The 13,001-nt window shown below is 41.5% G+C and overlaps 1 protein-coding gene and 1 pseudogene across 3 annotated transcripts in view; one reads left to right on the top strand and one right to left on the bottom strand.

Moving 5' to 3' along the window:
- The window catches only part of CAMK4 (calcium/calmodulin dependent protein kinase IV), a 270,053-nt gene that overhangs the window by 220,093 nt on the left and 36,959 nt on the right, over nt 1-13,001 (top strand). For both annotated transcript variants that reach the window (XM_027545453.1, XM_027545454.1), the window contains exons 6-7: nt 9,835-9,925; nt 11,917-11,991. In XM_027545453.1, the coding sequence (XP_027401254.1) occupies nt 9,835-9,925; nt 11,917-11,991 (166 nt within the window). The remainder of the gene's footprint in view (nt 1-9,834; nt 9,926-11,916; nt 11,992-13,001) is intronic.
- On the bottom strand, nt 530-3,201 carry LOC113894938 (annotated as a pseudogene). The gene has a single exon (XR_003511707.1). The product of XR_003511707.1 is annotated as a nucleolin pseudogene (transcript).

The raw sequence follows: 13,001 nt of genomic DNA, 5'->3' as shown, positions 1-13,001 counted from the left end.
GCAAGGAGATCCAACCAGTCCATCCTAAAGGAAATCGACCCTGAGTATTCACTGGAAGGACTGATGCTGAAACAGAAGCTCTAATACTTTGGCCAAGAGCCAACTCATTGGAAAAGACCCTGATGCTGGGAAGGGTTGAGGGCAGAAGGAGAAGGGGACGGCAGAGGATGAAACGGTTGGATGGCATCGCCAACTCAGTGGACGTGAGTTTGAGCAGGCTCTGGGAAATAGTGAAGGACAGGGAAGCCTGGTGCGCTCCCATTCATAGGGTCACAAAAGCCGGACACAACTTGCGGACTGAACAACAACAACATGGGCTGTGATTTTATGATGGAGAAATAAGTGCACATGAGAATCCAGCTGTTTCTGTCAAACCAGAAGTGAAAGAAATCTGTAAAACTTTAAAACAGTGGTATAGTACTCACTAGTTTCTTACCTTAGAAAATAGTTATTTATATTTTAAAATGTGTATATTGTCATGAGTTTATTGTTTTATTTATTTATTTTTTTTTAATTTTACAAGGCTGGCACCAGAGTTCTAGGACTTTTAATCTGTCCCAAAATTGCTGAAGCAAAAATCATGATAAAACGTTCTGCTTTCCTTTACACCCCCCAACGCAAAAAACAAAAACAAAAAAACAAACTCTGTAGGAAAAAAATGGTTTTGTACATGGGAAGAAACAATATAAATTCAAAACTTACGGATAAGGGTTAGCTCTGTCACTCTTTAAAAAGTTTATACGAATATCCAGTCAACACCAACAGGGTTACCTCTCTTGAAATGTTATCTATACGGATTTCCAAGTAGACCACAGAGCTGTATACTGTCTTGGAATGTCCTCAGAAGGCTCTGTCATTGATCAGTTAACAGAGTAAAAACCCCAGAGTCCTTTCTTTCAAATGGAAGAGGGAGAGACAGGGATAGAAGAAACTATTCAAACTTCGTCTTCTTTCCTTGTGGCTTTTGGTCTCCTCCTCCTCCTCTGCCTCCTCGGAAGCCTCCTCGCCCTCCAAAGCCTCCCCGGCCTCTGCCACCAAAGCCACCTCGGCCACCTCTGCCACCACCTCGGCCTCCAAAGCCACCTCTGCCTCCTCCAGGCCACCAAAGCCACCTTCACCCTTAGGTTTGGCCCAGTCCAAAGTGACTTTGTTTCCATCGATTTCACCATCTTCCATGGCCTCCTTGGCAGCTTTGGCATCTTCCTTGCTGTTGAAGTCTACAAAACCAAACCCTTTGGAGGATCCAGTCTCCCGGTCAGTGACTATCCTTGCTCGAATAGAGCCATCAAACGACTCTTTTAACGTCTCTTCTGTGGTATCCTCAGAGAGACCTTTGACAAAGAGAGTTTTGGATGGCTGGCTTCTTGCATTAGGTGATCCCCTGGGTCCTTGCAACTCCAGTCTGATGGCTCTGCCCTCAATTTCCCTTTTATTACATGAATTTAAAGCTTCTTTAGCATCTTCAAATGAAGCAAATTCTATAAATGCATACCCTTTAGATTTGCCATTTTGGTTCTGGGGCACCTTGATATGAGTTGCCTTCTCAAATACTTCCTGAAGAGTTTCTTCCGTTGCACTATAGGAGAGGTTGCTTAAAACCAGGGTTTTTGATTCACCACTCCAAGTGCTATTCTTTCCACCTCTATGGTCTTGACTTTGACCTTTCTCTCCGGTGTAGTACAGAGAAATGGATCACCCATCTATCTCTGTTCCCTGCTTTTCTTCCAAGGTTTTTTCTGCATCAGCTTCTGTCTTAAATTCAATATAAGCAATCCCTTTACTCTTTCCATCCTTGCTGACTAATCTGATCTCCACAGCATCTTCAAACACTTCTTTTAATTCATCCTGAGTAACTTTGTAAGGCAGATTTTTAGCCAGAAGTGTTCTTGCATCTCGATCTTTCTTACTGTCTTTTCCCTTTGGTTTTTCTAGTTTAATTTCATTGCCAAAGACTTTTAAACCAGTGAGTTCCAAGGCTTTTTCCAGGTCTTCGGCAGATTCAAAATCCACATAGCCAAACTTCCTAGACACACCAATTCTGACATCAACAACAGCAAGATCATTTTTAGCAAAAAGATCACTGATACCCGTTTTCAATTCAGGAGCAGATTTATTGAAGTTCAGATTTCCAACAAAGAGATTGAAAGACGTAGTTGGTTCTGTGCCTTCCACTTTTTGTTTCTTGGCTTCAGGAGCTGCTTTTTGTTTGGCCATTTCCTTCTTTCGTTTTCCAGGTGCTTCTTTGACAGGCTCTTCTTCCTCTTCCTCCTCTTCCTCCTCCTCCTCTTCCTCCTCATCGTCATGGTCGTCTTCATCATCGTCATCCTCTTCCTCCTCCTCTTCATCATCATCATCATCATCCTCTTCATCTTCATCTTCAGCAGTGCTCTTAGCCTTCACAGGAACAGCTTTTGCTGGAGCTTTCTTTCCTTTGGCTGGTACAATCTCCATAGGTTCTTCTTCAGAGTCATCTTCGTCCTCCTCCTCCTCCTCCTCCTCCTCATCGTCATCATCATCGTCATCCTCGTCATCCTCATCATCTGTGGCAGGAGCAGCACCAAAAGCAGCAGCTGCCTTCCTCACTGCTGGCTCATCCTCCTCTTCATCACATCGTCTTCCTCTTCACTGTCATCTTCATCTTCTTCATCACTGTCTTCCTTCCTGGCATTCTTGCCGTTCTTTGCTCCCTTGCCTGGGCTGGCTGCTCCCTTCTTACCAGAGGTTGCTACCACTGCTTTGCCTGGGGTGGCTCTCTTTTTGCCAGGTGTTACCACTGCTTTGGCAGGTGTAACTGTCTTCTTGGCTGGCATAGCTGCTGCCTTTTTGCCAGGGGTGACAACTGCTCTCTTTGCTGGTGTGGCAACTGCAACCTTTTTTGTTGGGGAAACCACCATCTTTGCTGGAGCTGTGGCAGCCTTCTTGCCTTTTTTCTGAGGGATAACAACCTCTTCTCCACTGCTCTCATCGTCTTCATCTTCTGACATTTCCTCATCTTCACTATCTTCTTCTACCTCCTTTGGGGGAGGAGCCATTTTCTTGGAGTCACCTTGATTTTTACCGGCCTTTGCGAGCTTTACCATGATGGCGGCTTATGACGGCGGAGTGTGTGGCGAGCGAGTGGCGCAGACGAGTCCAGAGGAACCTGAGCACCGTCGATGGCGGCCGCTAATCCCTGAGCGCGTACGCTTGGCTGCCAGCTAGCGCTCGAGACTCTACTGTTTTATTTTTAAATTAAAAGTAATTTTTTTATTTCTCAGTTTTAACTGCTTGCACAGTAACTAAATGTTAGGTAGAGCTCACATAAACAAAAGCTCTATGACGTTCTTAAAATCTTAGCTGTAAAGAAGTTCTGAGACCAGAAAGTCTGAGAACCGGTGCTCCAGAAGCGTGGCTGCTTCCGATGACTGTGTCTCCTTGGGGGAGGCAGAGGATCATACTCCATGTTTGCCGTCTTCCTGGCTTCCCAACTGGAAATAATGTAAAGGTTAAAAGTAGTAACTATTGATCAAAGGCAATCAGTGGGTCTAAGCAAAAATAAAACTGCCATTTTGTCAATAAAGTCTCCCACACGTGTGGATGATTATATCATGAGTATTAAGTCTTTCCACACCAAGTCACTTACAGCAAATGATCCTTGCCTCTGTCTTTAAAAGTCGGGATCAGGACTGTTGGCATTCATTCTGTTATTTGCTTTTCAGTTTGTTCCTCTGGTAGTGCATGACTCCTAGATCTATTATTTTCTATAAAACTTTTCTTCTCTTATCTGTCTAGCTCTCCTTGGAGTGCCAAATAATGTTTTGTTTGTTTTGTCTTGCTTTTTTTAAATTTGCACTTAAAACACATAACCACCATTTTTGTTCAAGAAAGCTAGAACAACATTTAATGAAAATCTTTATATAATTAGTACTTTGCTGAACCAACATTTGTCCCTTCATCTCGTTTGCTGTTACTGTGCCACTGTTTTCAGTGTCATTTTCTTCCCCAAGCTATGGAGCTTCTAAACTGGGTTAGAAAATCAGTGTTTTCTCTTGATCTGTGCAATTCTTAGATATGTTCCAAAGCTATTGTACGAGACACTCACATCTCTGCCTTTCACACTCCAGGTACACAGGACATAGCATGTTCCTTCTCGGGGGTATGGTGTTTTCTTCCGGGGTATGATCTGAGGCTGAATGTAGTCTTCTATCACTCCTCCCCCACCGCCCCCCCCCACCCACCCTTACTAAACACCTTGTCTGTCCGCCAGCACTCTCCCCTGCTCTCCTTCTTTTTATTTCCGTCTCATCCCCACACTACACAGCCAAGCACTAAGTGGTCCTTAAGCTCCTGCTTGGGAATCCTGCATGGTCGGGTGCCCAGACCTGAACCCACCACCACAACGTCCAGTTGGGACCTTGTAGGGATCTTGTAGCCTCTTTATCCTTCAGTTTTCTCATTTGCAGAACAAAAATTATGTGCTTCCATCATAAAGCTGCTGTGAAGTTTAAGTAAGCTAAGAGATCCAAAGGTGTTTATAATTGTGCTTGGAATGTATACTAAGTGTTTAGGACACGAATGGCAGTATTGTTCTCGTTCATTTGCTCAGTCGTGTCTGACTCTTTGCGACCCCATGGACTGCAGCACGTCAGGCCTCCCTGTCCATCACCAACTCCCAGAGTTCACCCAAACTCATGTGCATCGAGTCGGTGATGCCATCCAGCCATCTCATCCTATGTTGTCCCCTTCTCCTCCTGCCCCCAGTCCCTCCCAGCATCAGGGTCTTTTCCAGTGAGTCAACTCTTCACATGAGGTGGCCAAAGTGTTGGAGTTTCAGCTTCAGCATCAGTCCTTCCAATGAACACCCAGGACTGGTCTCCTTTAGGATGGACTGGTTGGATCTCCTTGCAGTCCAAGGGACTCTCAAGAGTCTTCTCCAACACCACAGTTCAAAAGCATCAATTCTTTGGTGCTCAGCTTTCTTCCCAGTCCAACTCTCACATCCATACGTGACCACAGGAAAAACCATAGCGTTGACTAACCTTTGTTGGCAAAATAATGTCTCTGCTTTTGAATATGCTATCTAGGTTGGTCATAACTTTCCTTCCAAGGAGTAAGTGTCTTTTAATTTCATGGCTTCAATCACCATTGATTAGACATGTACAAAAGCCAAACTTTATTTTTTCTCACTGTTGCTCTGACAGATAACCCTGTAAATCCAGCCTTCTCTTCAGTGAATAAAATTTCAGGCCATGCCCTATTTTTTCCAGTCCCCTTTGGATAGGAAAGACCAACATTTTATTTTTTCCTTTTTAAATTTTTTTATTTTAATCAAGTATAGTTGTCAAGTGGGCCTTAGAAAGCATCACCACAAACAAAGCTAGTGGAGGTGATAGAATTCCAGTTGAGCTATTCCAAATCCTGAAAGATGATGCTGTGAAAGTGCTGTACTCAATATGCCAGCAAATTTGGAAAACTCAGCAGTGGTCACAGGACTGGAAAAGGTCAGTTTTCATTCCAATCCCAAAGAAAGGCAATGCCAAAGAATGCTCAAACTACAGCACAATTGCACTCATCTCACACGCTGGTAAAGTAATGCTTAAAATTCTCCAAGCCAGGCTTCAGCAATATGTGAACCGTGAACTTCCTGATGTTCAAGCTGGTTTTAGAAAAGGCAGAGGAACAAGAGATCAAATTGCCAACATCCGCTGGATCATGGAAAAAGCAAGAGAGTTCCAGAAAAACGTCTATTTCTGCTTTGTTGACTAGGCCAAAGACTTTGACTGTGTGGATCACAATAAACTGTGGAAAATTCTGAAAGAGATGGGAATACCAGACCACCTGATGTGCCTCTTGAGAAATGTGTATGCAGGTCAGGAAGCAACAGTTAGAACTGGACATGGAACAACAGACTGGTTCCAAATAGGAAAAGAAGTACGTCAAAGCTGTATACTGTCACCCTGTTTATTTAACTTATATGCAGAGTACATCATGAGAAACGCTGGGCTGGAAGAAACACAAGTGGGAATCAAGATTGTGAGGAGAAATCTCAATAACCTCAGATATGCAGATGACACCACCCTTATGGCAGAAAGTGAAGAGGAACTAAGAAGCCTCTTGATGAAAGTGAAAGTGGAGAGTGAAAAAGTTGGCTTAAAGCTCAACATTCAGAAAACAAAGATCATGGCATCTGGTCCATCACTTCATGGGAAATAGATGGGGAAACAGTGGAAACAGTGTCAGACTATTTTTCTAGGCTCCAAAATCACTGCAGATGGTGACTTCAGCCATGAAATTAAAAGACACTTACTCCTTGGAAGGAAAGTTTTGACCAACCTAGATAGCATATTAAAAAGCAGAGACATTACTTTGCCAACAAAGGTTCGTCTAGTCAAGGCTATGGTTTTTCCTGTGGTCATGTATGGGTGTGAGAGTTGGACTATAAAGAAAGCTGAGTGCCAAAGAATTGATGCTTTTGAACTGTGGTGTTGGAGAAGACTCTTGAGAGTCCCTTGAACTGCAAGGAGATCCAACCAGTCCATTCTGAAGGAGATCAGCCCTGGGATTTCTTGGGAAGGAATGATGCTAAAGCTGAAACCAGTACTTTGGCCACCTGATGCGAAGAGTTGACTCATTGGAAAAGACTTTGATGCTGGGAGGGATCGGGGGCAGGAGGAGAAGGGGACGACAGAGGATGAGATGGCTGGATGGCATCACTGACTCGATGGACATGAGTCTCAGTGAACTCCAGGAGTTGGTGATGGACAGGGAGGCCTGGAGTGCTGCGGTTCATGGGGTTGCAAAGAGTCAGACACGACTGAGCAACTGATCTGATCTGCTCTGATCTGATAGTTGATTTACAATGTTGTGTTGCTTTCTGCTGTCCAGGAAAGTGATTCAGAATATAAAAAAATGATTCCTCTTTATATTCTTTTCCATTGTTGTTTATCACAGGATACTGGATGCAGTTCCCTGTCCTGTGCAGTAGGACCTTGTCTCTCCATTCTGTGTGTAATACTTCGCATCTGCTGATGCCAAACTCCTGGTCCATCCCTCACCCCCCTCCTTGACAGTCACAGATCTTTTCTCTCTATCTGTGAGTTTGTTTCTAATTCCTGCATAAGCTCATTTGTGTCATTGTCTAGATTCCACATATAAGTGATATCATATGGTATTTGTCTGTATTTTTCTGACTTCCTTCACTTGGTATGATAGTCTCTAGTTGCACCCATGCTGTGCGGATGGCCTTGTTTTGTTCTTTAGTGGCTCAGTAGTATTGCTTTGTGTGTGTGTTCGACGTCTTCCTGTCCATTTACCTGTTAGTGGACATTCAGGTTGTTTCCGTGGTGTGGCTGTTGTGCTGTGAACACGAGGGTGCACGTATCATTTTTATTGTAGTTTTGTCCAGATATATGCCCAGGAATAGATTGCAGATCGTATGGCAATTCCAGTTTTAGTTTTTGAAGAACCTTCATAGTGTTATTCATAGTAGCTACACCAGTTTGCATTCCCACCAACAGTGTAAGAGGGTTCCCTTTTCTCCACACCCTCTTCAGCATTTGTCATTTGTAGACATTTTAACGGCAGCCATTCTGACTGGTGTGAAGTGGGACATCATTGTAGTTTTGAGTTGCAGTTCTCTAATAATTAGCGATTATTGAGCATCTTTTCCAGAAAAGACCAAAATTTTAGACTCACCCAGTTTTAAATGTCTTACCTCCCCCACCCTGGGATCTGTAATTCATAAACATAGTGGTAGGGACTCCTGTTGGTTTCTGCTTTTCTCCTTCCTCTTTTCCAACCAGCTAGATACTGATTGTGGTTCTTCCAGGCTTGGGCTGTGAAGGCAATGATAAGGAACAGGATAGGAAATAGGGGATTAAAGCTTGGTCTTCCCTGGGCTGGTACTGGTGAGCTGGTACAGTGATCTCTGGTTGTGGCAGGTTACAAATGCCTGTTGTCTTCCCCTGTGGGACATCTTTGATAGCTCTGCAGGGACTCTTTGCAGGACAGTTCTCTCACTCCGGGTGATCTGAGTGGCCCTTCAGCTGCCTGCTGTCACCGCCCTCGGGTTCTGCTTTCTGTGATGCCAAGATGAGGTGGCATCACCCCCACGGGAGGCACTCCAGCAGAAGGACCTCCTCGGGGGACCCGTGTCCAGTGCCCTTCTGCACAGTCCACTCCGGGTCCGTGAGAAACGTGCTTCTCTGTCCAGCTGTCAGGTGAGGCCAGCTGAGTCTCACTGAGACACTGTCCCCTCAGTCACCTGCTCCAGCAGTTTACCAGTTTTGCATGAGTGAGCCAGGTATCAGTCCGTTTCCTCAGACCACTAAGTGACACATATCAGGTGACCTTGAAGCTTTTTATCCTCTTTTACTTGGCTTGAGTAGAAAGAAAGAATGACCTCCTCTGTTCCTCTATGCCAAAGGAAAGGAGAAAAGCACCTTGGCAACTTTTTCTCTTAACGCAACAGAAAGACAGGCAAAGGATTTGAATAGGCAATTTATAAAAAGGAAAGTGTATAAAGAGAAGCTGGACTATATGAGTAAACAGAGAAAGAGAAATTAAACCAAACTTCAGATATAATTTTTATATTCCAGTTCAGCAGAAGTTAAAAATATAAATTTGCTATTTAGATATTAGGAAAATGTATACACTCACACTTTTATGTGAATAAATATTGTTGGAGTCTTTTAGGAAAGTGATTTTGCAGTACATTTTAAAGTTAAAAATCTATATACCTTGTGACCACACCAGACCTGGTTTCAGGTATCTATCCTAGAGAATATCAGCAAAAATGCTCACATTTCCAAGTATTGAAGATTTATTACTGCATTATTTGTAATTTTTAAAAATTTGAATGTCCATCAAAGTGGAAATAGCAAAATAAAAAGTGATATATCCCACAAAGAAGGAATACAAGGGCTAAATAAAATAAGCTGTGGTGACATACGGGAAAGATTTTTAAAGATGTTGTTAAAAAAATAAAAGCAGTGTGAAAATTTTTATTACTGATACATTTATGTAAGAAAATGGAAAAATCAGGTATATGTCTTTGTATGCATGTACTCGTATTCGTAACTGCATAGAGGAGAGTTCAGACCATCTCAAACCAATGAATGCCTGCTTTTGGAGGGGATGTGGATGTCCCCTGGAGGAGAAGCAGGGTCAGGTAGAGCTTTAACATTCACAACAAGAATGTGCTACGCGTGTGATTGCACATGATTTACAAAAGAATTTAAAATATAATAAAACGAATGTTAGAGGTGATCTCTAAAATAATATCAATGATAGCTGGATATACTAATCCTCAAAGAGCCTATGAGAGCATTTATTGTCATTAAACAATATTTATCATATTAAAGGTAGTTCTCTATAGTAATTACTCACGTCTGAATGTCTGTTCAAACAATAATTATGAAGGCTTTGCTATGGTTGTGAGCTTCTAAGATGATACACAGAATTATGTCTTTCAGATAATAAATCAGACAAATTTCAACACAGGGCATGTTGACTTTATTATTTATAATAATAAGTAGCCAATTGATCTGATATGATAATATGCATATGAGAACTGTAACTAATATTCTCTGAGAAGTAAATATTTTATTTGTGGCCATCGCTTCTATATAATTTAAATTGCATTTCATTTTTAGGAAACTATGTATAAGCTATTCTCAAATGACATATAATTTAAAACTCATTCACCTTTATGGTGTTTATTTTAAAATTTTAATATGTGTGTGTTTGAATTATATAACTTAGTAAAGATTATTATAATTCTGGAAAGATTAAATATAAACGTTGGCCCCATAAATATAATTACATGACTGTTACTTCATTATTGTCCATATTTAGTACCTACATGAAAATGGGATTGTCCATCGTGATCTCAAACCAGAGAATCTTCTCTATGCAACTCCAGCACCAGATGCACCACTCAAAATTGGTAAGGGTATTTCCTGATGTCTTATTACCCCTGTTCCCAAAGCAGAAGAAATTTATTCCATGGACTTTGTAAATATTGCTCTATCAGGTTTTGTCTCCATTCAGTTTCCTCAAATAACGAAGTCTGTTTCCTAGAATATCAACTTGAATTAATTTGTGCCAGTTGGTACTTTATAGCTGGACACACAAAGGAATCACAGACCTTGGAAAAGACAGGGACTTCAGGAGGTGACCTTATATTTTGAAGATAAGTTTATTATAGAAGAAAATCACAGATTATGTAGCACTTCTTTTTGGTTATCAACTTTTATCACAAGTTAGTTGGAGCTTAATTTTAGCTAATGAAGAACTCTGACACAAAATGCTTAGAACATATCAGTGTACTTTTGGCTCTGAGTCATTTATTTATATGAACAGAGATAAGTTGAGATCTGTATTTCTCAACGTGCACTCCACAGAACGCCAGTTCTCAGTGAACGAGGGTGGATGAGCCCCTTGGGGGATGAGTATGGAGGTGCTGGGTTTGGTCAAGCCAGTCAGGGAATGCTGAGTCATAGCTAAGCCAGGCTTTATGTCTGCAGGGCTTTCAGAAAGTTAGAAGTGCTAATGTGTGGGCTTAACATCTAAATTAGTGTCTGTAAGGCTCTTCCCAAACCTTATTTGACTTTGGAAACCTTGATTTGTGTTTTTTTCCCCCAGTAAGAACTTAAAGAACTACAGAGATGATTTGGGAAATTCTGATCTACCCAGAGAGATCAGTAAATCAGCATTTTAGAAAAAAATGTATATTAAATTTTACTTTCCTTGTCCCTTACAAAGCAAATCTTTGTTTACAAAAATAATTATAAAATTTATTTTGGATTCTTTGGAGAAGCTGTTCTAAATCCTCTGAAGGGCACTACTCTTTTGGTGCTGTCTTTTATAACACTAATCTGATGAGTTCACTGCATTTATGTTAACGTTTTTGAAAATTAAGTTGTACATATCATGGGAAAGCTCAGACAACGTAATGTGCTTTATGAGCCAAGAACCTAAAGGAAAAATGCCGACATCCTGCTGGGCCGCCGGCCTGTTCTCTCCTGAAAGGCAGCGGGCAGCAGGGAGGCTTCCGTTTGTTGCTTCCTTTAACAGCACTTTCAAAGATTTTATCCTTAAAGAGATTTCTTTAAATGGATGGATAGATACTAATTTAGCAGGGAGAGCCTTCCTTTCTGAAGGACTTCCTGTTGCTTTTTCTGATAAGGATCAGCACCTCCATGGAAATGTGGGTTTATCTTTGAAGTCTAAAATGGCATCAGTTCTGCACCTGCCTCTCTTGAAGAATGCCCTTGAACTGTTTCCTGAGGTTTCTTGGGTGAAAGAGATGTAGCCCAGCAAATAGAGTATAATAGCAACTTTTGATCATGTTTTATCTAGGTAATATTCTGAGAAATAAATAAAAAGGATTTTTGCGCAAAGTTACATGTTCTTCGTATGAGAGTAAATTCTTATCCATCAAATACAGTAAAGAATGAAACCATTTATTTTGAAGCAGAATAAACCTTTTATATTTCTGTTCATTTTCTTGACATTTATGAAAGTCTAATTTTTTTATTCTGATTTCTTAGATGGATTAAATTTCTGATTTTATTAGTAATCCTATGCTGTCGTTAAGAGTTAGTTTCAAATCTTAGAATTAACATTATACAAAATATATCCATCGCATCTATTATTTCCAGAAGAAATAGCTTAGTTACTAAAAGTAAGTAATTACAGAGAAAACATAAAATATATATTGGAGTCATGGGGTAAACTTTTTTCCAATTTAATGCCAGACTTAAATTATTATTTAGTTTTTTTAGTTTACTCTCCCAAATGGCTGTCCTCTATATCCACCCCAATATCAAATACAGAAACAAACAAGTTTTGTTTTGAATAATAAAATAGTAATCTGTCATCTTATAAAAGCTGAGAAAATACTCATTTCATTAATTTTTTTTCTTGTCTTCTTAGCTGATTTTGGACTCTCCAAAATCGTAGAACATCAAGTACTCATGAAGACAGTATGTGGAACCCCAGGGTACTGCGGTATGTTCTGTAATACTGATTGATATTTTACTTCTTTGTATTCAAAGTCCTAATATCTCTATTTGAGACATAATTTGATATGAGTCTCCATGAGGAAGGTGTTTATAAATGACACTCAGACCAGCTCTTGCTCTGCATGAGGGGTTCAATGATGTTGATTTTAGGGTGCCCCTGCAGGACAGCAGGGAGGTGGGAACCAGGAGAGGAACAGGAGCTCTGTCCCTGGGGACCAGGAGAAGGGACAGGATCCACACCTGGGGAAGCCAGGAGAAGGGAAAGGATCTGCGCCTGGCGACCAGGAGAAGGGACAGGAGCTCTGTCCCTGGCGACCAGGAGAAGGGACAGGAGCTCTGCGCCTGCCTTTCAGGGAGTAGCTGCTCTTCTACTCAGGAGTAGAAACAGACTCTCCAGGGCAAAGAACAGGGAAATACCTTTGTGATTGGGATTAAAGCCATGAACCCTTTGTCACTTTACTCACGTGCTGTTTGTTAGGAAGGTGTGTGAGGAGACGTGTCGTTCATTCCGATGGTGTGCAGGACTGCAGGGAGCGAGGGTGGCCCCTGGTTCTCATTGATGGCCCTGGTCTAGCCTCACTAGAAGGGCAATAGGTGGGGTTTCCCAGCCAGAGGCCCTGGAGATAACACAGTCCTCACATCCTTGCCCATCCTCCCAGCCTCCTGGAACGGGCTGAAGGCACCATGAGTACAGGCCACAGTCCGGAGACAGAACAATAGCGTTTGATCCAAGACAGCATGAAGCTCGCCCCCCTTTTTTTTCTTGATGACTCTCTCAATCTGGCAACAAGCTAAAAGCCAATAAAGCTTATAAGAATTTCTCAAGTTTTTCTGACTCATGAATACATCACAAATTAATTAAAATCTGTGTTACAAAGAAAAGAGACAAGATTTCAAGTTACCAGTCGTAAAACTATCTATCATTTTCTCTTAAAACTATCTATCATTTTCTCTTAGGGCCGTCATTTTTTTATACAAATCTTCCTTCACTTACTT

This window comes from Bos indicus x Bos taurus, chromosome 7 (assembly GCF_003369695.1).
Source record: "Bos indicus x Bos taurus breed Angus x Brahman F1 hybrid chromosome 7, Bos_hybrid_MaternalHap_v2.0, whole genome shotgun sequence".
Classification (NCBI taxonomy): domain Eukaryota; kingdom Metazoa; phylum Chordata; class Mammalia; order Artiodactyla; family Bovidae; genus Bos; species Bos indicus x Bos taurus.
This window is presented reverse-complemented; position numbering and strand designations above follow the sequence as displayed.